The 23,097-nt window shown below is 38.1% G+C and overlaps 1 protein-coding gene and 1 long non-coding RNA gene across 2 annotated transcripts; both read right to left on the bottom strand.

Moving 5' to 3' along the window:
- Positions 1-379: 379 nt before the first annotated feature.
- LOC141684559 (uncharacterized) lies at positions 380-2,692 on the bottom strand. The gene is made up of 3 exons (XM_074489593.1): positions 2,593-2,692; positions 2,449-2,507; positions 380-1,413 (listed from the first exon to the last, which is right to left on the bottom strand). Exon 3 carries the CDS (start codon positions 1,393-1,395, stop codon positions 667-669), a length of 729 nt encoding a protein of 242 aa, XP_074345694.1. The 5' UTR covers positions 1,396-1,413; positions 2,449-2,507; positions 2,593-2,692; the 3' UTR covers positions 380-666.
- A 515-nt stretch (positions 2,693-3,207) lies between these two features.
- LOC141682973 (uncharacterized) lies at positions 3,208-5,529 on the bottom strand. The gene is made up of 4 exons (XR_012560026.1): positions 5,386-5,529; positions 5,177-5,305; positions 3,750-3,871; positions 3,208-3,510 (listed from the first exon to the last, which is right to left on the bottom strand). It is a non-coding gene; the product is annotated as an uncharacterized LOC141682973 (long non-coding RNA).
- Positions 5,530-23,097: the final 17,568 nt, after the last annotated feature.

The following is a 23,097-nucleotide window of genomic DNA, read 5'->3' as shown; positions in this document are numbered from 1 at the left end:
ACATGAAATATTGTCTACAACTCCAACTAAAATAACATCCATTCGCGCAATCTAAAATATGTTTATGCATTATACGAGCTATAAAGCTAGTTCTCCAAATGACCAAAAGTCTAGCCAGCCGAAGAACTACATCAACTTATCAGTTTTTCTGATTTACAACAAGATATAACTCAGACAAAACGTTCAAACCCAAATATGCAAAACCTTCATTTCAATTGCAGTAAGCAGCACCTATACACATCAAACACCAAGTTAAATTGAAGATAATCACTAAGTGTTGATATTTTTTCTTAAAAGATTAAGCTGTCGATTAAATCGTGTTTCTAGAAGAGAACTAGCTTGAAAAAGGAGTTAAGTGTAGGAATTCAAGAAAGTAAAGTATAGATGGAAAAAGAGGCACTTCTAATTACTTTCTCAATTTACCCAGTCTACACAAATTGGGATAAACTAATTATTATAAAATGTATATTCAAGGCAATATACAATAATTTAAGAGCTAACATTTTTATTACAAGAATCCATATCGATAGAGTGATGAGAGAAACTAGGTCATTTTTCTAGTCAGTGAATAGATCCCCATAAGGATTAAAGAGTAAGATATATTCCGCACTAGTCATATATCTGAATTTTGCTAACAGTCAATAATTAATGGCTCTTCTAGCTTTTTCAAGTTTTCTTGCTGGCCATTGCCTTAGTCTTCACTATTAAATTGTCGATGGTTGCTCTGATGTCGGCAACATGGATAGCATAATCTTCATCTTGGAAACTGAAGCTATACAAACCCACTATATTACCATCACAATCCAAAATTGGTGCCCCAGTGCCACCATACCTCCCACCACCATGCATATTCTTGACTTGAACTAACTTCAGTGAATCGGAAAGCCCTCTGAAGTCATCTACCCTCTCCTCCATCTTCAACTCAGGATAATAATCTATTTCTGAAAGATCATAGAAGATATCATAGGTTTTTTCTGCACACGAGATGTTACCAACATTGTATATGAAAGTTTGTTGCCCGGGATGACCAATAAAATGAACTTCTGAACCTACAGTTAATTCATTTGTTTCACACAGATCCGCACACTCAAACCCATCATCTACTGACATATCATGTTGGTCCTTAAGAGCAAGCAATGCAATATCTCTTTTCTTGTTAGACTTCACTTGTTCAACATGAAATAGTTCTTTTTCAAACGTGACAATATACAAATCTTCTATGTCCTCTTCGTCTACAACGTGGGCAGCAGTCAACACCAATTGGCTTGAACCAACTACTACAAATGCTCCACCGCCAAGGACCTTATAATTCTTGCCATAGATACCAACAATCGTTCCACGCATTTCCTCATAAAGATTGCCTCGTTCGGCTATGCTAAGCACCTTGGTCCCCATTTTTTTACAAACAAAAATCTGGATCGAAAATGAATATAAAAATGCATTAGGCGGTAAAAAGGAGAACTGGTAGGGCGGGCATCCACATCCTCAACTTGAGTAAAATTCATGATCACAATATAGACATAGTGTTTTACCAACCAGAAAAATCTACACAAACAGGCTAATACACATACAAAAACAACAATAATATAGAGAAGCAGGTTATGGAGATCATGATCGAACTAATATAATATATAAGTTCAATAATAATAAAGTAATACACACACACAGATAGTTGTACGTACAATCTGAAGTTCAAATTACAGATCAATGAGAGTATGAATTAGATATCATCTCAAATCTACACAAGCAAGCTATAGCCTATACATATACAAAACAACAACAATCTAGACAAGTAGGTTATGGATATAAAAATCGAACTAATCTACAATACCAAGTCGAATGAAATTACACACATACAGTTCTCCTATTGCCACCGGAAAGTTCTCGTAGGGAATTTTTAAGTTGAAAGCACATAATCTATTATGAGTTTTGAAAGTATTAGTTCTCTTAGCTGGTAATACCCTTTTTTATGATGTAGAAAGTAGGAATTTTCCAGTATAAATTAATATATTTGTGCTTGTTATGGATTTGATATAAGTTTACATTTTCAAACAAATGCCTATCGATTTAAAGATAAAAAAAATTAAAAGCGGATACTCGGAATGTATCATATAACAGGAGACTGCAAATGTGCCAGAAAAAAGAAGGGAACAAAACATATGTAATTATGAGGGTTATCACTACCTGTGGGTTTAAACTTATAAGTGCCTCTAAATCTAAACCTCTGTTAAACCTCAGTTCTTAATCTAAACCTCTGTTAAAGCAATGGCTTAATTCAAATCTATGATGTTGGTCGAAAAGGAAGGTACAACTCAGAAATAGGTAACAAACTATTACACAGTATCAGTACACATAACACAATTCACACGCACATAACACATAAGTCATGAATTAAATAAACATTACACAGTTCATTTAATAGAATAAACATAAAAAAACAAATAATACCTGAAATTAATCAAGCAGCGAGAACTCAGATGTTGCGCCTCGGGACGAAGAAAGGTCACCTGTAAAACAAGTAGCGAGAGAAGGGTTGAGCAAGATCTAGTATATATATTGAAGGATTTTGATTAATCTTACCGGTAAACTTACAGAAATTAGGGGCGGCTCGGTGCTTTTTATGATCTATCCTCTCTCCTTCTCAAACTTTAACTTCCATTACCACAGTTCCATATTTATTTGTCCAATTAAAAGTTCAATTTCATATAATAAATTAATGCAATAAATTTGTATTTTTTTGATTGTGTTATTTTTCTGCTACACAAATAAATTTTAAAAGGATAGTTTTGTAATTTTAAGTCAATTCCTCTGTATTTACAAAAAAAAACCCTATTATCACGAGGAAACCTTATAATCTCAGGTACAAGTCAATCCCCTAAATAACAAATTAATATCTATCATTTAAAAAATATCTTTTAAATATTCATTTCTGAAATAATTTTTATTCATTTGTCCACTTCTACTTTCAAAGTAAATTTTAAAACAATTTTCCAAACCTAACTCTGTAGTTTATATTTTCAAGGTTTGACTCTTTTAAAATTTAGTTAGATTCTCATTTTTCAACATATTAATTAAGAGTATTAAAAAAAATAATTATCTAAATAAAAGTTTCTTATTTAAATTATTCGGAGATTTAATTTAATTTCGAGCATGATCTGAAATCAAAGATAATTGAAATGGAATGATGATGGAAACTGGCCAAGCTAGTGGGGCATTTCATACGGTTTTTTCTAGTATTTAGCAAAAACAAAATAGGTATTACAGTTGAGGATTCGATGATACAAAAATATCCTACACAAGAAACCTTGTACCAAATAAAAATATCTTACATTGTCTATCATATGCACAAGCGAAGGGTAATATATTATATATACAACCTTGAACATTTAATTATCAATAAAAAGGCACAGATACTACACATACTGCATCATGGTAACAGCGAATTTGAAGACCAAATAAAACCTCACTGCTCATAACTTGGTGCACCACTTTGGCTCTGGAACCGGCCACCTGAGAAATCAAAGAGCAAAATATAAAATATAAATTGCCCACAACAATTAGGGCGCTTATAAGAAAGGAAAAGGAAACAACTCATTTTCCTATATGTAGAGCCATCTCTCTCCACTCTCACCAACTCCGGCACATAAACTTTGCCAACTAAAGCTGACTCGGAAAAATCTACAAAGCTCATAGTCCTCACGCAAACTACTACTATATCAAAAACAGAAATAAGATTGTTCAAATCCTACCTATATGTGTTTGGGTTAGTCTTCACTGCTTCCACCACGAGACTCAATGGTCTATCAGCACTTTCTCTAACCACAACCAGCTCAACAGGTTTACCCTCCTTGTCCCACAATGCTTCATTTAGCTGATACCACCAACAGAAAGACCATGTCAAATATAATATCATGCAGTCAATAAAAACTAAACTGAAGTGCGTTCATTGATACACAAGATGTTAAAGGCACATGAAATAAAAACAGCCAACATACGGTTTACGAAACCAACCAACTTTCCGCTGATTTCTTACATGATGAAAACTTCAACTACTTGCATGCATGGCATCTATAAATTTGACTCCAAGTTATATGACCTGACCCCCAATTCCCAACGCTTGATTCCACAACTGCTTTATCCAAATATCCCGACTTCTCCAGTACACCAGACACAAGAGTTACATACGTACGTGTGGAAAATCATTCTCAATACCCCACCAGACCACTTATCTCAATCACGATTCTGATCTTAATTGTATAAAACAAGCATCTAAAACCTTCACCAAGATCCCCTGATCTTAATCTATTGTATATCCTCATTTTTTAGGAGAAAGTTTGGTTTCAACAGAATTTTTTATGGTTTACATTTTTATTAATTTTATTCCAGGCATACCCATAGGATAGCTCAGTAATAAACAAAGATGATCTTGGATGCCGAACAGAAAATTACCTACTAACATCCAAGGGTCATTTGAGGGGCTCAAACTTGTGTTGCCATTATGAGTAATATACAAATCGTGCACAAAAGCATTCCTTCAAGCTATATTTAACCAACCAACCAACTATTCAATCCCTATTCTGTACCCGCTAGTCCGCTACCCGTTAGCCTAGTACATTACTATTAACTGAGTTAGAAATATTAATGTTTATGCATGTTGACATTAAAGAAGTTTCCAAATCTTTCATATAGGGCTACACTTCCTTGCAATCTACAGTGGTCTAAGGAAAGGATATATTTCAGTGGTCCCTTAGAAGGAAAGGATAAGAATATAAGATACCTCTCTCGCTCTCTCTCTCTCTCTCTCTCTCTCTCTCTCTCTCTCTCTCTCTCTCTCCCTCCCTCCCTCTCCCTCCCTCTTTCTCTCTCTCCCCCCTCTCCCTCTCTCTCACGCCCTCTCTCCCTCTCCCTCCCTCTCTCTCCCTCTCCCTCCATCACTCTCTCTCTCTCCCTCTCTCTTGCTCCCTCTCCCTCTCCCTCTCCCTTTCCCTCTCCCTCTCTCTAGCTCTCCCTCTCCCTCTCTCTAGCTCTCCCTCTCCCTCTCTCTAGCTCTCTCTCTCTCTCTCTCAAGTGTGAATAAGAAGCTAATACACAGAATCCAATATACTCAACAGTACAAATGAATCTTGCGCAAGGTAAGCATATCAATTTGCCTTATAAATAATAAAAAAAAAAGTACCCGAGTAAGAAGTGAGACACACAACACTTGGGGAAGCTTTCAAAACAGATTTCTTGGTATCAATGTCCAGATTGTTTGCATCACCACCGAATCTTCCATAAGCGTTTATATAAACCGTATAACTGTTCACTGTAATTCAACATAAAAATTAACAACAACACATACAATTTATACAAACAAACAAATACTTATCAAGCGTGTTCTCACACCTAATCTCCCCATATCCTTCAGTCTATTTACCAGGTCGTAATAGCCTTTCTCCCCCTTTTCATAAACTTTCTTCTTGCTTCTGACCCATCTACAAATTTAACCCATGGGTCTATGGCCCAACTTCTAAGACAATCAAATACCGGCCCCATAGCCCACTTTGTAATGTCCGTGATTGGGTTGGTATCTATTTTCAAAAAACGTCCTATGGAAATGACTTTAGATGTTCGTAATTTTTTTTAATCTCCTCAATATTCTTCATACAAATAATTAAATTAAATTAAATCTATATATATCATTAAATCTAAATGATTTAATGGTGAAATCAACATCTGCTTTCGGCAACAGCTGAAAAGCAGTTTTTTCTAATAGTATGGCGGAGCTTGCTTTTTCTAACAGCAGCTTTTAGATCAAAAACACTTTTCCGAAAAGCAGTTTTTAAATTTTACCAAATATTTTTTTAACTGCTTTTCAGCGAAAAGCTGTTGTTGCTGTCTGCAACAGCAATACCAAACACACCTATATATTGTAAAATATAATTTTAATATATTTGTGTTGAAATTCGAAGCATATACCCCTTATATAATATTTTTACAATGGTTATTTTTATCATTACATATTATAAATTTTAATTTTAATATTTTGTTGGTAGAATTCAAACCTTATATCTATTATATAATAATTTTTAAAATTATATTAAACGGTTTTTACCAATTTGAGTTCCCAAGGAGCAACAACCAATTTTTTAATGTTTTCTCTTTAATATAATAGTATAGATACCATTTTTTAATAGTGTATAGTCTAAGTGTGTATTCAATCAAGATTTTTAAATTTTTTATTGATTTTCAAATTTCATAAATATTATTGTTTCTAAACCAAAGTTCATATATTGTTTCTAAAATATAGATTTACTATTTATGTGAGTATAATTGTTATGTGATTAAGTGATACATGTGGTTGTGATCGTATCAGCAGTAAAAAAATGAAATTATGAATATTATATATGGATTTTCTATAAAGTTATAAGTGAATAATTTTCCGTAATTGCGGTTTATATGTGCCATAATTGTGAATTTGGATTATTAATATTCTCGGAAATGAGCCATATATTATTTAAATATTTGAAATATTGATTGTTATATGATTTTATAAATGATTTGCGGAATTATTTGATCATTTTTCTAATTAAATATAAATTATTTGTGATTATTCGGAAACCCGCAACTTCAATAGTGTGGGGAATCTACAAACCGAAATATTTCGGAAAAATGATTTCTAGCCTAATTTGATTATTTTAAACACTTATCGTGTTTTGAGTTTCTCGATCCGGAGTACGGTTTTATCGGTAAAGATTCCGGGTCGTTTTACGGGTATTAAATTATTATTTTATTGTGTCGATATACGTGCAATATGGATAGTTATCCAATATATTTTAATTAAAGTATTATATTATCTTCTCGTAGTACGTGCATTACTATCTTATCTTTTCGTAATACGTGCAACCAAAAGCGCTGAGCCCCGAAACTGTATTTAAAAGTCCGGTTTTGATGTTTATCCTAAAACGGGGACCGTTTGGATCGGTTTTATTTATTCTTAGCTATTAATTATTGGATTTTTATATCCGACATGATCCAACGGGGTCCTAATTTCTCGTAAATATAAATAGCCTTCACCGGGCCTTATTTTATACGGATAAACATTATTATACGGTAAAATCTTATAACTATCCAGAGAAACGAACAGTGTTCTTTGTGTTCTTCGCAACTAAACGAGAATTTGAGGACGTTATTGGAATCCGATAGAGGCGTATGAATAGTTAAATTGAAGCTCTCGACGAGACGATCGTATCTGTATCAAAATCTTCGAATAAGGTTAATTATTTTTCAATTTCGTATTTTCATATTATTCTTTTAAATTCGATTTTGAATTTCAAGCAATTGTTTGAATGATTTGGTGTTAGAATATGATTATAGAGGTCCTGAGGATCATTTTGGTATATAGACTTCATGATTTTGGTTAAGATTCGGTTAAAAGCGAGTTTTGGGTTTTTCCCAAATTTTAATTCGAATTTTTTTGAATTGTTCTTGAGTTTATGCGTGATTTTGATTATGTGAAAAGATTGGTGTGGATATTTATTTTGCTGTTAATATCAAAGGGGGTATTAATATAGATGATTGATGTTGACTTCAGTATAGGATGTTGTGAGTATCAAAGTTCGTATTGATATCTAATTTGATGTGACATCAAAATAAGTATTGATATCATGATTGGTTATTGATTAAAATGGAATAACAGGGGGATAGTCTAATAAATAGAGGAGATAATGTCATATTTTCGATATGGTCTGAACTCGTATTGATTTATAGAATAGTTGTGATAGAGTCAAAGAATGATTATGTGCTAAGGGTTTATTCGTGTACGTGGCATGTATATGTGAAGGGTTATAAATGCGGAGTTTGTCGATTATAAGTTAAAGCTGATAGACTATTTAGTGATTATAGTATTATGTTATTCTCGTAAAGGATCTGAACGAGACGCGCAATATCGAAGACGTACATAAGGTCGAATGGTGTCGCAAAGCGAATAAGGAACAAGTCAAGAAAGCAACGATGTGCTGTAAATAGAAAATAGTCAGAGGTTATCGGGGAGTTGATATGCATAGGTTGTGAAGTATAAAGTACGAGACTGAGGTGTGAGTTGAGAATTGAATTCAAGGCAAGTATCCCTATCTTCACTTATCGTTCAAGTGATGTCTATTTTGAAACCTATTATGCAATTTTTCTACACTATTCTAATTCCAGAATAGTTCAATATTTTTCATACTCAACTGCTTATGATTATGCAAATATTGCTTTTCTATTCTCAAGTTCAGAATAGATAAATGTTTTACATATCGATGAGTTAAATGTTTTATAACTGCCGATAATGATTCGAAACAATTGGGATTTTTTTTGGAAGCCGAGCTGGGAGCTGGAGGCTGTCAATGGTGAAATGAATGTTTTTATTGAATTGAATTATTAGAATTGGATTGTTTTTAAAAAATATGTGGACCATATTTATGGTCAGACCAGATTCGTGGTCAGACCAGATTCGTGGTCAAATGTAGGCCAATGTGTGCCTTGGATCCAGTATAGAGAACAGGGTTGTATGCCATGTTCTGGGTTAGTGCGTGACTGATCAGCAGCCTAACCTTTGGCTTTTAGCCAAAATGAGATAAGTCCAATTCAGTAATTCCTTTGAATGATTAAATTTCCAGTTTGCAATTGATGCAAACTCTACCCTGAGATTGTGAACTCTTTTTAAACTATTTCGAAGTGTTGTTGCTATATTGGTACTTGCTGAGCATTGTTGCTCACCCTTGCTTTTCTTATAACCATTTCAGAAAGGCTTAAAGATAAGTTGTTCAAGTTCGATAGCTAAGGCTAGACGAAGAGTAAGAATGGTTAAGTTATCCAAAGGTCAAAGAAGGTATCCAGGGGATTGTTGAAGAAGGTTCGAGTTAGAGTTATTTATTGAGATTTAGTTGTAAATCAGGTTTGTAAATAGAGTAATCGTGATTCTTCTTATCGAAGATGACTTGAAGTTGTAAAAGATGTTGTTTATTAATAATAGTGGTTGATTCTAATTTCAATGCTGTAACCTGTATGCGATCATGTTTTTAGGGGGTTTAAATTGTTTTGCTTTTTAAATTCTTTTTAAATTTTCAAGATTTAAATTCTTTGATTTTTATTATCTTTTCAAAATAATAGGTTTTCGAAAATGTTTTAAAAAGGATTTTGTGTTAGTGACGTCAAATCCAGATCCCCGAATTTGCGGGACGTCACAGATACTGCTTTAAGGAGACAGTTTTCTGGACTCGAGATGAAATCCAATCTCTTTTTATTTTTCTCAAACCCTTCTCCTAATTTAATTGTTAATTCTTATATGCTTATATGATTTAAGAATTAGCAATGTTCTTGTGAATTAGTTATATATTCAATATATATAATGTCTATATCGTACAAGATTGATAACAATTGGATCCATGTCATTCTAACTACTTGGCAAATAACTTTGTAACCTATTTATTTGGGCTCTTAAACTTATCTGTGGGGTAATCACAGACGAGACACATGGAGTTTTTGCAGTCTTTGGTAGTCTTTGGTATGAGGCATGATTAAGATCATGATCATTTTGTTTGTTTGGGGAAATGTTTTATACATTTCATTTTATCCTTCTTATGGATAACTGGAGAAGGAACTAGCGAGCAGAGGTTTTATAAGATGCCCTTATTAATACCCACCTTACTTGTTCTCGGCAATTTATTTGATTTGTCAGATTAGTTTGTTTCGTTGACTCTAAATATGTACTATCATATTACCCATCTTCTTGGCTAATTATTTATATCAAAAGTACTCATTTGTTTTACATTTTTGATAGGGAATAAATAAATCCTGATTACGTAATTAATATTTCATTAATTACACATGATTCGGGCTGCAAGGCCCAATAAGAAGATGTATGATATTCAGACCAAAAAGGTTAACACATTGATCAGGCCTGATGGACCAGATCAGGCCTGATGGAACAAAGAAGACCCAAAATCCTGAATATTAATTAATTTCATAATTAATTAATAAGGGAAAAATCAGTTGTTAAGAAGAGTCCCGATAAGGACGAAAATCTCAGTAGATTAGCCTCCAAGGGACCTAAAAGGATAAGGAAACAGTTTCCTACCACTTAGGACTCCAAAGTCCCTTCTAATTCTGAGACTTGATCACCAAGTCTCCTAACCCTAGTCCAATTCAAGGACTCCCAACATCTATATAAGGGATCTCACCCCCATTAATCAGAACTACGTTTTTGACTTGATCCTTGGCAATTAACAAGGTACGTAGGCATCTTGTTAAGGCAGATCGAGTCACGAAACACAAGAGCAGTCAAATCGAGTCTCGAAGCTCACGTTCCCTAGTAATAAATACAACAATTATTATACTTTTATTTTTGATCCATAACATTTGGCGCCGTCTGTGGGAAACACAACAACAACCATGGCGAAAACACGGAGAACAATTAGAGCCCTTGAAGGAAGAACACCAGCGGGGACAACCCAAGTGATTTCATCAACCGTGGAGGTACCTCCTCATTCAACTTATGCAGCCACCCAAGGAGAAGCCCAGATAGGGGCAACTGAACCTCAACCACAAGGGACGATTCCCTCGGTGACTTAAGGTACGAATCCCCAACTTCAACAACTACATACACCTGTGAATTCTCGACCCATTGGATATGAGTATTCAACTGTTGTGACTACTAACCCCCCATATGGGATGCCCCTTTACCCCGAGGTTGGAGGAAGTGGACATGCTGGACGGAGTGAAGCACGAGGGTGATCGCCCCCTATATACAAGGTTTGGCTCCTATCCCTGAGGATCAGGAATTCTCTGGTCCTTATACTGAGAGAGACTCTGAATCTTCGGATGATGAAGTGGCCCCAAGAAGGAGGCGTGCTGGCAAAGAGCCAAAGGCTGATGATCGCCAACGTCCTAGGAGCACCCAAGGGGCGAATTCCCAAGAAGTGCAGGAAAGGATCAGGGCTCACGAGGCTGAGATTCGAAGGCTGAAGCGCGACTTAGAGGCGCATCAAAACACCAGACCCCCACTACCTCCAAGGGGAAGGAATCTTCCCCCTATCATAGACTTGGATGGTCCAATACAGAGAAGGGTTGTTGTCCCAATGGCTTATCCAAGCAATCTTCTTCCCTTTGGAGATCCTGACGATCCTACCCCACCATTCACTGAAGAGATAATGAATGCCCATATCTTAAGGAAGTTCAAGATGACCACTATCAAAGCTTATGATGGCACTGGAGATCCCGCCAATCATGTCAGGACATTCTCTAATGTAGTGTTGCCGCAGCCCGTGAATGACGTTATTAAGTGTCGGGCCTTTCCTCAAACCCTGTCGGGTATGGATCAAAGATGGTATAGTTGTTTGCCCCCGAACTCTATTGGGTCCTTCATTGAATTAAGTCAGGCTTTTATTAAGCAGTTCATCAGTGGGAGAGTGCATGAGAAAAGTTCAGCATCCCTCATGAGAAAAGTTCAGCATCCCTCATGAGAAAAGTTCAGCATCCTTGAGAGACTACCTGAATCGTTTCACAAAGGAAGCTTTAAAAGTCCCGGACCTTGATGACAAGATAGCCATGATAGCACTGCAACAGGGAACTAGGGATGAGTTCTTCAAGATGTCCTTGGCCAAGCGCCCCCTGAAAGCATGTTGCAGCTCAAAGATAGCGTCGGGAAGTACATCAAAGTAGAGGAGAGCATGAAGAAGACAGTAGTAACTAATGAGCCCGCTGGAGGCAAGAAGCGAAAAACTGATCTGAAATATATTGCAAAGGACAAGTATCCTAGAACAGAGCAAAGCAATGACTCAACCCTGAAGAAGGGAGGGCCTGGACAAAAGTTCACCGAGTATGCTAAGCTGAATGCTCCTAGAAGCCAGATCTTGATGAAAATTGAGAAAGATCGAGATATTCGTTGGCCTAAACCCTTGAAGACTGATCCTGCCAATCTCGATAAGAGCAAGTATTGCAGATTTCACAAAGATGTTGGTCATGACACCGATGAGTGTAGACAACTGAAAGATGAAATTGAATTCCTCATTCGAAAAGGAAGATTGAACAAATACACTAGAGGAGGGGATAGGAATAACAATGGGAGAAAGAACTTTGAAGATCGTAGGAGGGACCAAGACTATCAGGAGCGGAATCCCCAGCTTAGAGGATCAGTTATAAATGCAATTTTTGGAGGGTCGCGACCTCGAGGGCCTGTGATAAACACGATTTTTGGAGGACCAACTGCTGCTGGATTATCCAAGAACTCCAGGAAAGCATGTGCCAGGGAAGTTATGCATATTGTTGGAGAAGCCCCGAATAGGGCCAGGACAGGAGTAACAATGACTTTTGATGATTCTGACCTAGAGGGTGTGAAATTTCCTCATGACGACCCGTTGGTCATAACACCCATAATAGGAAACAGCCAGGTTAAGAGGGTCCTTGTGGATAATGGTGCTTCAGTGGATATCTTGCTCTACGACACCTTTTTAATGATGGGTTATAATGATTCTCAATTAACCCCGACTGATATGCCGATATATGGATTTGCTGGAGTAGAGTGCCCCGTGGAAGGGATAATCAAGTTGCCAACAACCATAGGTCAGGAACCAAGGCAAGCAACACAGATGTTGGACTTTGTGGTGGTGAAGGCTAGTTCGACTTACAACGCTATAATGGGAAGAATAGGGATACATGCCTTTATGGCAGTCCCTTCTTCCTACCATTCAGTAATGAAGTTTCCCACCCAAAATGGGATTGGAGAAGAAAAAGGAGATCAAAAAATGGCTAGAAGTTGTTATGTGGCTTCACTGAGGGCAGATGGAGTCGGGGGGCAGGTTCTGCCTATTGAAGATCTGGATATTCGGGAGAATAATGAGAAAAGAGGGAAGCCAGCAGAAGACTTGGTTTCGGTTCCTTTAGCTCCCGAGAAGGTGACTTTCGTTGGAGCCACACTAGAGGAGCCCCTTAGAGGGAAGTTGGTGAAATTTTTGCAAGAAAATAGTGATGTGTTTGCATGGTCAACAGCTGATATGCCAGGTATAGACCCGGAACTGATTACTCACATGTTAAATGTGGATCCAAATCGGAAGACAGTGAAGCAAAAGAAAAGAAGTTTTTCTCCAGAGAGGCAAGAAGCTATAAAACAGGAAGTAGAAAAGCTCTTAGAGGATGGTTTCATCGAGGAGATACAATTTCCAGAATGGTTAGCAAACCCTGTAATGGTGAAGAAAGCCAATGCAAAATGGAGAATGTGTGTGGACTTCACTGATCTGAATGACGCATGCCCTAAGGACTGTTTCCCGTTGCCAAGGATAGATACTTTGATAGATGCCACTGCCGGACATGAGATGTTGAGCTTCATGGATGGATTTAGTGGATATAATCATATCAAGATGCATAAGAACGACATCCCTAAGGTATCATTCATCACTGACTTTGGTGTTTATTGTTACCTTGTTATGGCATTTGGTCTCAAGAATGCAGGAGCCACCTATCAAAGGTTGGTAAATAAAATTTTTAAGGAACTTATCGGCAAGACCACGGAAGTTTATGTTGATGACATGTTAGTCAAACGTCTAGTAAAGACAGATCATGTAACCCATTTGAGGGAAGCCTTCGAGGTCCTAAGGTACCACAAGATGATGTTAAATCCTACAAAGTGTGCTTTCGGAGTAGGATCTGGAAAGTTTTTGGGATTGATGGTCTCCAAGAGAGGAATCGAGGCCAATCCCGATAAAATAAAAGCAATCCTGAACATGGAGCCCCCAAAAACTATCAAAGATGTTCAAAAGCTCACTGGAAGGGTTGCTGCATTGGGACGATTCATCTCAAAGTCTGGGGACAAGTGTTTGTCGTTCTTCAAGTCCTTAAAGAAGGTTAAGGATTTTGTATGGAGTGAGGAAAGCCAGAAGGAATTCGAGGAATTAAATAAATATATGGCCCAAGCCCCGTTGTTGGCCAAGACAGCTTTGAATGAAGTCTTGTAATTGTACTTGGCCGTTTCAGAGAGTGCCTTGAGCGCTGTATTGGTTAAGGAGCAACTGAAAATCCAGAAACCCGTATACTATGTCAGCAAAATTCTGCATGGAGCTGAGTTGAATTATTCAACTATTGAGTAGTTTGTTTTAGCTTTGGTGATGGCTTCAAGAAAGTTACGTCCTTACTTCCAGGCTCACCAAATTGAGGTGCTAACAAATCAACCCCTGAGAAATATCATTCATAGTCCCGAGGCTAGTGGGAGTTTGATCAAGTGGGCAATAGAGCTGGGAGAATTCGATATCAAGTATAAGCCGTGAACGGCAATAAATGCCCAAGCATTGGCTGACTTCGTGGTGGAATGTACCATACCCAACCAAAAAGTCGGGGGGCAAGAGGATACCATACCTCAGTTGATAAGGGGATCAAGGAACATGATGATAAGGAGAAAGAATATTGGGTTCTCTATTTTGATGGAGCATCAAAAACAAATTCAAGTGGAGCAGGTTTGGGTTTACAAAGCCCTGATGAATTCTTGATTGAGTATGCCATGAAGTTAGACTTCCTGACCATAAACAATGAGGTAGAATATGAAGCTCTGATAGCTGGTCTCGGCCTAGAAGGAACATTGAGAGTCAAGAACTTGAAGGTCTGTGTAGACTCGAAGTTGGTTATATCCCAGGTGAAGGGAGAGTTTGAGGCAAGGGATGATACGATGGCTAAATATGTTCGCCTAGTAAGGGCTGTAATGACCCAATTCGATGAATGCCATGTTGAGCACATTCCAAGGGAGGAAAATGCTAAGGTAGATGCCTTATCAAAGTTTGTTTCATCCAAGATAGAGGAAAGTTCAGGAAGTGTATACTTTCGCGTTCTGAAGACACGGAGCATTGATGTTAAGCTTGTAGCTCCTATAGGTTTGGGGAAGTCATAGATACATCCCATTAAGACCCACATTCAAACCGATTGGTTGCCAAATGATGCTACTGAAGCACGAAAGTTGGTTGTTCGAGCACTAAGATACTCTTTGATAGATGGGATCTTGTATAAAAGATCTTATGTAGTTCCTTACCTAAGATGTCTCAGGCCCGATGAGGCATGTTTGGCTCTTGAAGAAGTGCATGAAGATATTTGTGGGCAACACTTGGAGGGCAGAGCACTAGCTCATAAGATAACCCGTTTGAGCTTCTATTGGCCAGAAATGATGGCTGATGCCAAAGAGTATGTGAAGAAGTGTGACCGCTGTCAGAAACATGCATCTGTCATTAGACAACCCCCCGAGATGCTGACCTCCATCAACTCACCTATCCCCTTTGCTATATGGAAGATGGATATACTTGGGCCTTTCCCCATGGCCACGACACAAAGGATGTTTCTGATTGTAGCCATTGATTATTTTACTAAGTGGATTGAAGCCAAGCCCTTGGCCAAAATCACAACTAAGCAGGTTGCACAATTCCTGTGGGAAAATATCATGTGCCGGTATGGAATTCCCCGCATCCTAGTCACTGACAATGGGACACAGTTCAATAATGAGGAATTCAAGAAGTATTGTGAGGAGAATGAAATTGAATTATGATTCACCTCTGTGGCTCACCCGCAAGCCAATGGGAAAGCGGAAGTGGCGAATCGGATAATCATGGATGTACTAAAAAAGAGGATCGAAAAGTCGAGGAATAATTGGGTGGATGAGATACTCCCAATATTACGGGCTTATAGGACTACCTGTAGAGTCACGACTGGAGCAACTCCCTTCATGTTAGCATATGGAGCAGAAGCAGTTGTTCCTGTGGAAATATCACATTCCTCCCCCGGGATTCAAGCTTTCAATGCTGAGGAAAATGAGGAAGGGCGAAGGTTAGCCCTGGATCTAATTGATGAAGTACGAGACGAGGCACATGCGAAGATAATGGAATATCAGAAAAAAGATTCGTTCTACTACAACCTAAGGGTTAAAGAAATGTTCTTCAAACAAGGTGATTTAGTCTTGAGGAAAGTGGAAGCTTCTGGTGTAGGGTAGAAAGGGAAACTTGCCCCAAATTGGGAAGGGCCGTACAAAGTGAAAAGCATTCAGGGTACAGGAACCTACAAGCTGGAGACTATGGATGGTTTTGAAGTCCCGAGAACTTGGCATGCCCAAAACCTGAAGGTTTACTATGTGTAAAATAGTTAAAGCCCGATTCTCACTTGTCGGAATGACGAGTAGGTTTAAAAACATCTTGAAGCTTTGTTTGCTTAGGATCTTTATATATTTGATATAGGATATGTTTAGTTTTATCAGGGTTGAACCCATCTCATGTAAGGTATCGAGAATACCAAGTTATAATAAAAAGCGTTCAGCTTAATCTAGCCAATTAGATTGATACATTGTGAAGGATAAAACCAAGTTATAAACTTGAGTTTGAAAACTCGGAAAAAACACGATAACACTTGGACAATACAAGTGAAAATAACAAAAGTCAATTACAAAGTTCGATATTGTCTAAAAAGAAAAATACATAATAATGCAAAGAACTTAGGCCTTAGAAGGCTCAGATTCTTCAGAGCCACTATCTGAAGTCTCCTCGGAAGTCTCTTGAGTCGGTCCCTCGGAAGTCTCTTCAGAAGCCTCCGCAGAGGTCTCCTCGGAACTACCCTCAGACGCTTTGGATGAAGAGACGCTGGTTTTGAAGGATCTTCTACCCTGACCTTCTTTATAATAGGCTCGGCCTCCTCCTCAGAAGAAGATTCCTCCTCTTTAGAGCTGGATTCAGGCTCCTTCCTTTTTTGGCCTTGACCCTGGCTTCCTGATGGCGCTCTAACTGGGGACACTGAAGGGCCATCCTTAATCAGATCGGCGAGCTTATCTGCAACGCCCCCAAGTGCTGGGACTTGCACAGGGCAAGGGAAGGAAGATTGTTCAAGGACCTCAGGAAACTCGTCCTGGATAGCCTCTACAGCAGCGTCCCAGCCTTTTTTATAACTGACCGGATGGAGGAGGGCATCGTGCTCTACCATTAAATCCTTGAATTCTTGAGTATCCATCCAGCCATCAAAGGCTTTGTCTTTTTGAGCCTTGAGAATAACAATCTCAGCCCGGGCCATTTCAAGATCTGAAGTTGAGGAGGCAAGTTAGGCTTCAAGAGCCTCTATACACTGGTTAACCTCCTCCAGCTTCTTATTGGTGTCTTCTAGACCAACTTTCCAAGCCTTGGCTTGGTAAATTGCCCCTTGAAAGTGGATGTTCGCCTACAAGATACAAAAGGAAAAGTAATAAATGAGAAAAATTACGGCAAAAAACTATGGATACCAAAGAAAAAGACATACCGTCGCCAAGGCCTGAGCTCCGAAAAGCTCGTTAGCTTCCAAGTCCTGTTGAAGGACAAGGTCATGATAGTCTACGGGGGTAATAGACTGAATCGACCACTCCTTGGCTAGCTTTGTATTTCCAACGATCGAATCCTTCCCCCGAATCCCCCAGGTAGGCTGGAAGAAGGCCCCCGGTCTTTGTTTTGTACGCAAGGGTTGGCTGGGGCCTTCCTCATCTCCTTCCCTTGCCTGGAGAAGGAACTCTGGGAAGCGATCCCCAAGGCGCGGGTCCTTGAAGACCTTCTCGACTCTCTTCATCCTGGTCGTTTCCAGGTCTTTAGGCTTGGTAGCCTCTTCAATATTCTCAGCAACTGTAACGAATAAGTAAAGAGGATTGAGAAATTAGTAAAGTAAAAAGTGGGAGAAACGAAGACAACTAGAGAAGGAAGAAAACGTACCTTTTTTAGGAACGGGAGAAAGCCCACGTTCCACAAGAACAGTCTCCCTGATTAGGTCCCAAGAGTGGGATGTCTTATTATCCTGGATAAGGAGGTTGAAGGCCCTAGTCTGCTCCTCAGATAAAACTATGTCATTCGGGCTCCCATCCACAGCTTGCCCAAATGACGGGCGAAAAAGGGTGCCCCAATCGCCGCCCTCCCAAATGACGTACAGAAAATCCTTCTTCCACCCCAAGTTATTGCCGGGGATGGACTTCCCATTCACAATATGGGGAACAGTGGGGCGTTGGTTCAAAAAAACCCACCCCGGATTCTTGTCGGGGTTGTTCTTGAACTGAAAGATCTTTCTGAACACAGCAACCGAGGTAGGGACATTGTGCTTGGCGCATTGGGACAAGTAGCAAAGAATCAACCTCCAAGAGTTTGAAGGGAGTTGGCAAGGGTTGATGCCCACATCAGCTAGTAAAACAGGGATAAATGGATGGGAGGGGAGTCTGATACCTGCCCTTAGAGTGTCCCTGTAGACGCATAGAGCGTCTTTCTTCCATTGACAGACCCTGTCGGCCGGACCCGCAAGAGCCAGCTTGAATGGTTCCTTTATCTTGAAACAAGTTTTCAACTTATCCAATTCCTTTGCATCCCTGAAGAGGTTGATGTGATCATGCGCGTCCAGATGAGCGTCAGACGGGTACTCATCCCCTCGAGTGTTGACCATGTCAATCAAGGAAGTGTACCTTGACCGAATGGGGAACTCATTAGACTTTTTGATCACACTCATCTTGGCCAAACGGGTCATTTTCTTATCAGCCATCTGAAAAAGGGCATAAAAGAAGACAATTTTAAACACAAACTATGCAAAAATGAGCAAAAGAAGAGGGAAAAGTATTTACCTGGAGTAATGCGGTAAAAAGGGGCTAGCTTGAAGAAGGCTTCGAGGCTCAAAAACTCCGACCTACAGTAATTTCTTCGAGATCTCTAAGAGAAGAAAAGAAGAAAAGAATTCAGAAATGAGAAAGTGAGAAATGAGTGACCCTAGTCACTCCTTTATATAGGCGGAAAAGGGAAGATGAAAAGGCAAAAAGCCCACAAAGCTGAAGGCCCAAAGAAAAAGCCCAAATTCTGGAGTGTTCCAGAATATCTTTGGAGTTATTAAGTTCTGGAACCTTCCTGAATATCTTCAATAATTTTTAAGGCCCAAACAATGCCCAAATCCAAAAAGGATTTGGAAAAGTGGAGGCCCAAAACCAAAAAGGGTTTGTGGAGGCCCAAAAACCAAAAGGGGTTTGTGGAGGCCCAAATCCAAAAAGGGGTTTGGAAAAGTAAAGGCCCAAATCCAAAAAGGATTTGGAAAAGTGAAGGCCCAGACAAGGCCCAAGTCCAAGTAGGATTTGGAAAAATAAGCCCAATAAAGAACATACACCAGGATTGAGGTCGAAATTGAGGTCGTGAATCCTGTTCGAATTCTTTCGAACAAAAGCCAGAAAAGCGCCTATCAAAAAGACCAGAATTCAGGTCGAAATCCTGGTCGTGGATCAAGCTCGGAATTTTTCGAGAAGGAGTCAAAAAAGGACCAAAACTTCGACCAAGATCCAGGTTGTGGGTTCGACTAGGATCCAGGTCGAAACCCTGATCGTGATTCCTAGTCGAAACATCACGAACAGGAATTAAACAAGAACCAAAACTTCGACCAAGATCCAGGTCGTGGGTTCGACTAGGATCCAGGTCGAAACCCTAGTCGTGATTCCTAGTCGAAACATCACGAACAAGAATCAAACAAGGACCGAAATTTCGACCAAAATCCAGGTCGAAGGTTCGACTAGGATCCTGGTCGAAACCCAGGTCGTGAAACCTAGTCGAAATTCTTCAACCAGGATTAAAAAGCTGGCCCAAAATTCGACTAGGATCCAGGTCGAATTTTCGACTAGGATCCTGGTCGAAAAAGGGCTGAAAATTGGAAAACGTTTCTGAAAAATTGCAGAAAAAATTCGGAAAATTCCTGGAAATTAAGGAAAAATCCCAGAATTAAGGGAAAAATTCCTGGAAATTAAGGAAAAATCCTAGAATTAAGGGAAAAATTCCGGGAAATTAAGAAAATTCCTAAACAATAGGGGTTAAAGCAAATCGTTATTAATGCGTAGGTCGTTCACGCTTTACGCAAAATGATACCCTGTAAGGGAACAAGTGAACTTAACTTCTGCGAAACCTAGCCACTGTTTCTCAAAAGTTGGGGGCAAATGATAGGGAATAAATAAATCCCGATTACGTAATTAATATTGCATTAATTACACATGATTTGGGCTGCAAGACCCAATAAAAAGATGTATGACATTCAGACCAAAAAGGTTAACACATTGATCATACCTGAGGGACCAGATCAGGCCTGATGGAACAAAGAAGGCCCAAAATCCTGAATATTAATTAATTTCGTAATTAATTAATAAAGGAAAAATCAGTTGTTAAGAAGAGTCCCGATAAGGACGAAAATATCAGTAGATTAGCCTCCAAGGGACCTAAAAGGATAAGGAATCAGTTTCGTACCACTTAGGACTCCAAAGTCCCTTTTAATTCTGAGACTTGATCACCAAGTCTCCTAACTCTAGCCCAATTCAAGAACTCCCAACATCTATATAAGGGATCTCACCCCCATTAATCAGAACTACGTTTTTGACTTGATCCTTGGCAAACAGCAAGGTACGTAGGCATCTTGTTAAGGCAGATCAGGTCACGAAACACAGGAGCAGTCAAATCGAGCCTCGAAACTCACGTTCCCTAGTAATAAATACAGCAATTATTATACTTTAGTTTTTGATCCATAACAATTTTAATGATATATCCGTACCGAACATTTGACTCACTTGTATTTATTTCTTTTCACGAGTAATCAGTGATAAAGAGGGGGTATGATGAGTGCTGCCCAAATTTTAGATTGTTTATCTAGTTGAAAAAATAAAATTAAGGATATTTTTTATTCCATATTATTTTGGATCTTGTTAGAGAACTTTATTTTGAAAATTTTCATTTTTTATTAAATTAATAAATTATGTTTACCTTGTGTTATGGATTAAAACTAATATATATAATTGCTGTGTTTAATACTAAGGAACGTGAGCTCTAAGGCTCGATTTGACTGCTCTTGTGTTTCGTGACTCAATTCTGCCTTAACAAGATGCCTACGTACCTTGCTGATTGCCAAGGATCAAGTCAAAAACGTAGTTCTGATTTGTGGGGTGAGATCCCTTATATAGATGTTGGTGGTCCTTGAATTGGACTTGGTATAGGAGACTTGATGGATAAGCCTCTGAATTAGGATAGACTTAGGAGTCCTAGGAAGTAGGAAGCTGATTCCTTATCCTTTTAGGTCCCCTTGGGGCTAATCTCTAAGGATTTATATCCTTATCGGGACTCTTTTCAACATCTGATTTCTCCCTTATTAATTAATTACGAAATTAATTAATAATCAGGGCTTTTGGGCCTTTTTTATTCCATCAGGCCTGATCTGGTCCATCAGGCTTAGCCTTTCTGGATTGAGTATCATATATCTATTTATTGGGCCTAGCAGCCCATACCTTGCAGTATTTAATTATACTATCATAATTTATTTATCCCTATCATTTGCCCCCCAACTTTTGGGAAACATTGATTAGGTTTCGCAGAAGTTAAATCTATTCGTTCCCTTACAGGGTTTTGTTTTTTGCGTAAAGTGTGGAGCGACCTACACATTTACAATGAATCTTCCTTTTATTCAGGAAATATCTTAATTTCCAGGAATTTTTCCCTAATTTTCTGGGATTTTCCCTAATTTTCTGGATTTTTCCCTTAATTTCTGGGATTTATCCTTAATTTCTGGATTTTTCCCTTAATTTCTGGATTTTTCCCTTAATTTCTGGGATTTATCCTTAATTTCCGGATTTTTCCCTTAATTTCTGGGATTTATCCTTAATTTTCTGGATTTTTTCCTTAATTTTCTGAAAATATTACCATTTTTCAGAAATTATTTAAGGAATTTCCTTAATTTTCTGGATTTTCCCCTTAATTTCTGGGATTTATCCTTAATTTTCTGGATTTTTCCTTAATTTTCTGAAAATATTACCATTTTTCAGAAATTATTTAAGGAATTTCCTTAATTTTCTGGATTTTTCCCTTAATTTCTGGGATTTATCCTTAATTTCCGGATTTTTCCCTTAATTTCTGGGATTTATCCTTAATTTTCTGGATTTTTCCTTAATTTTCTGAAAATATTACCATTTTTCAGAAATTATTTAAGGAATTTCCTTAATTTTCTGGATTTTTCCCTTAATTTCTGGGATTTATCCTTAATTTTCTGGATTTTTCCTTAATTTTCTGAAAATATTACCATTTTTCAGAAATTATTTAAGGAATTTCCTTAATTTTCTGGATTTTTCCCTTAATTTCTGGGATTTATCCTTAATTTCCGGATTTTTCCCTTAATTTCTGGGATTTATCCTTAATTTTCTGGATTTTTCCTTAATTTTCTGAAAATATTACCATTTTTCAGAAATTATTTAAGGAATTTCCTTAATTTTCTGGATTTTTCCTTAATTTTCTGAAAATATTACCATTTTTCAGAAATTATTTAAGGAATTTCCTTAATTTTCCAGGATTTTTTCTTCCTTCCTTTTTTTCTTTTCTTTTTTTTTATACAATTTTCGACCAGGAATCCATTCGACCAGGATCCTGGTCGAATTAAACCCCATATTGCCCTGGTCGACAGCTTTTCGAGCAGGAGTGTTTCGAGCAGAAGTCCTGGTCGAATTTCGGCCAGGATTCCCCCCCCCCCCTTTTTTTTTTTTTTTTTTTTTTGAACAGAAATCTTTGACTAGGATTTTCGGTCAGAAAACATTATTTTGACCGATTTAGCCTTTCTTTTAAGCCCAGATCGACAAAAATTCGGGAAGGTTCTATTCGACCAGGTTTTTACCTTGCTTCCTGGTCGACAGGGTCAGAAAAAAAGGTCAGAAATCATTCAGGCATTCTGGTCGAATGAAACAAAATATTCTTTCCTTCCTTTTTCGATCAGGAATTTTTGGTCAGGATTCTTTTCTTGACCGAATTAACCTCCATATTGTGCCTTGATCGAAGCTTTTTTGAGCAGGATTGATTCGACCAGGGTTTTCATTCGATTTCTAGTCGAATGAGTAAGAAATGATCATTTTCATGTCCTTTTATCTTGAAGTTGGGCCATATGTTTGGGCTGGACTCTCTTTTTTTTTTCTTTTTTTTTTTTATTTGGGCCTAGATTCTTTTGGGCCAACCATTCAGTGGGTTTTTCCTTTTTGGGCCTTTGATTTTCAACTATTTGGGCCCTTTTCTGGGCTGGTTTTATTGGGCTAACCATTCAAAAAGATATTAGGGCCTCAAACAGGGCTTTTAT

The sequence above is a fragment of the Apium graveolens genome, chromosome 9 (genome assembly GCF_009905375.1).
Source record: "Apium graveolens cultivar Ventura chromosome 9, ASM990537v1, whole genome shotgun sequence".
Taxonomy (NCBI): domain Eukaryota; kingdom Viridiplantae; phylum Streptophyta; class Magnoliopsida; order Apiales; family Apiaceae; genus Apium; species Apium graveolens.
The sequence above is the reverse complement of the archived record's forward strand: the minus strand, read 5'-3'. Positions and strand labels throughout refer to the sequence as shown.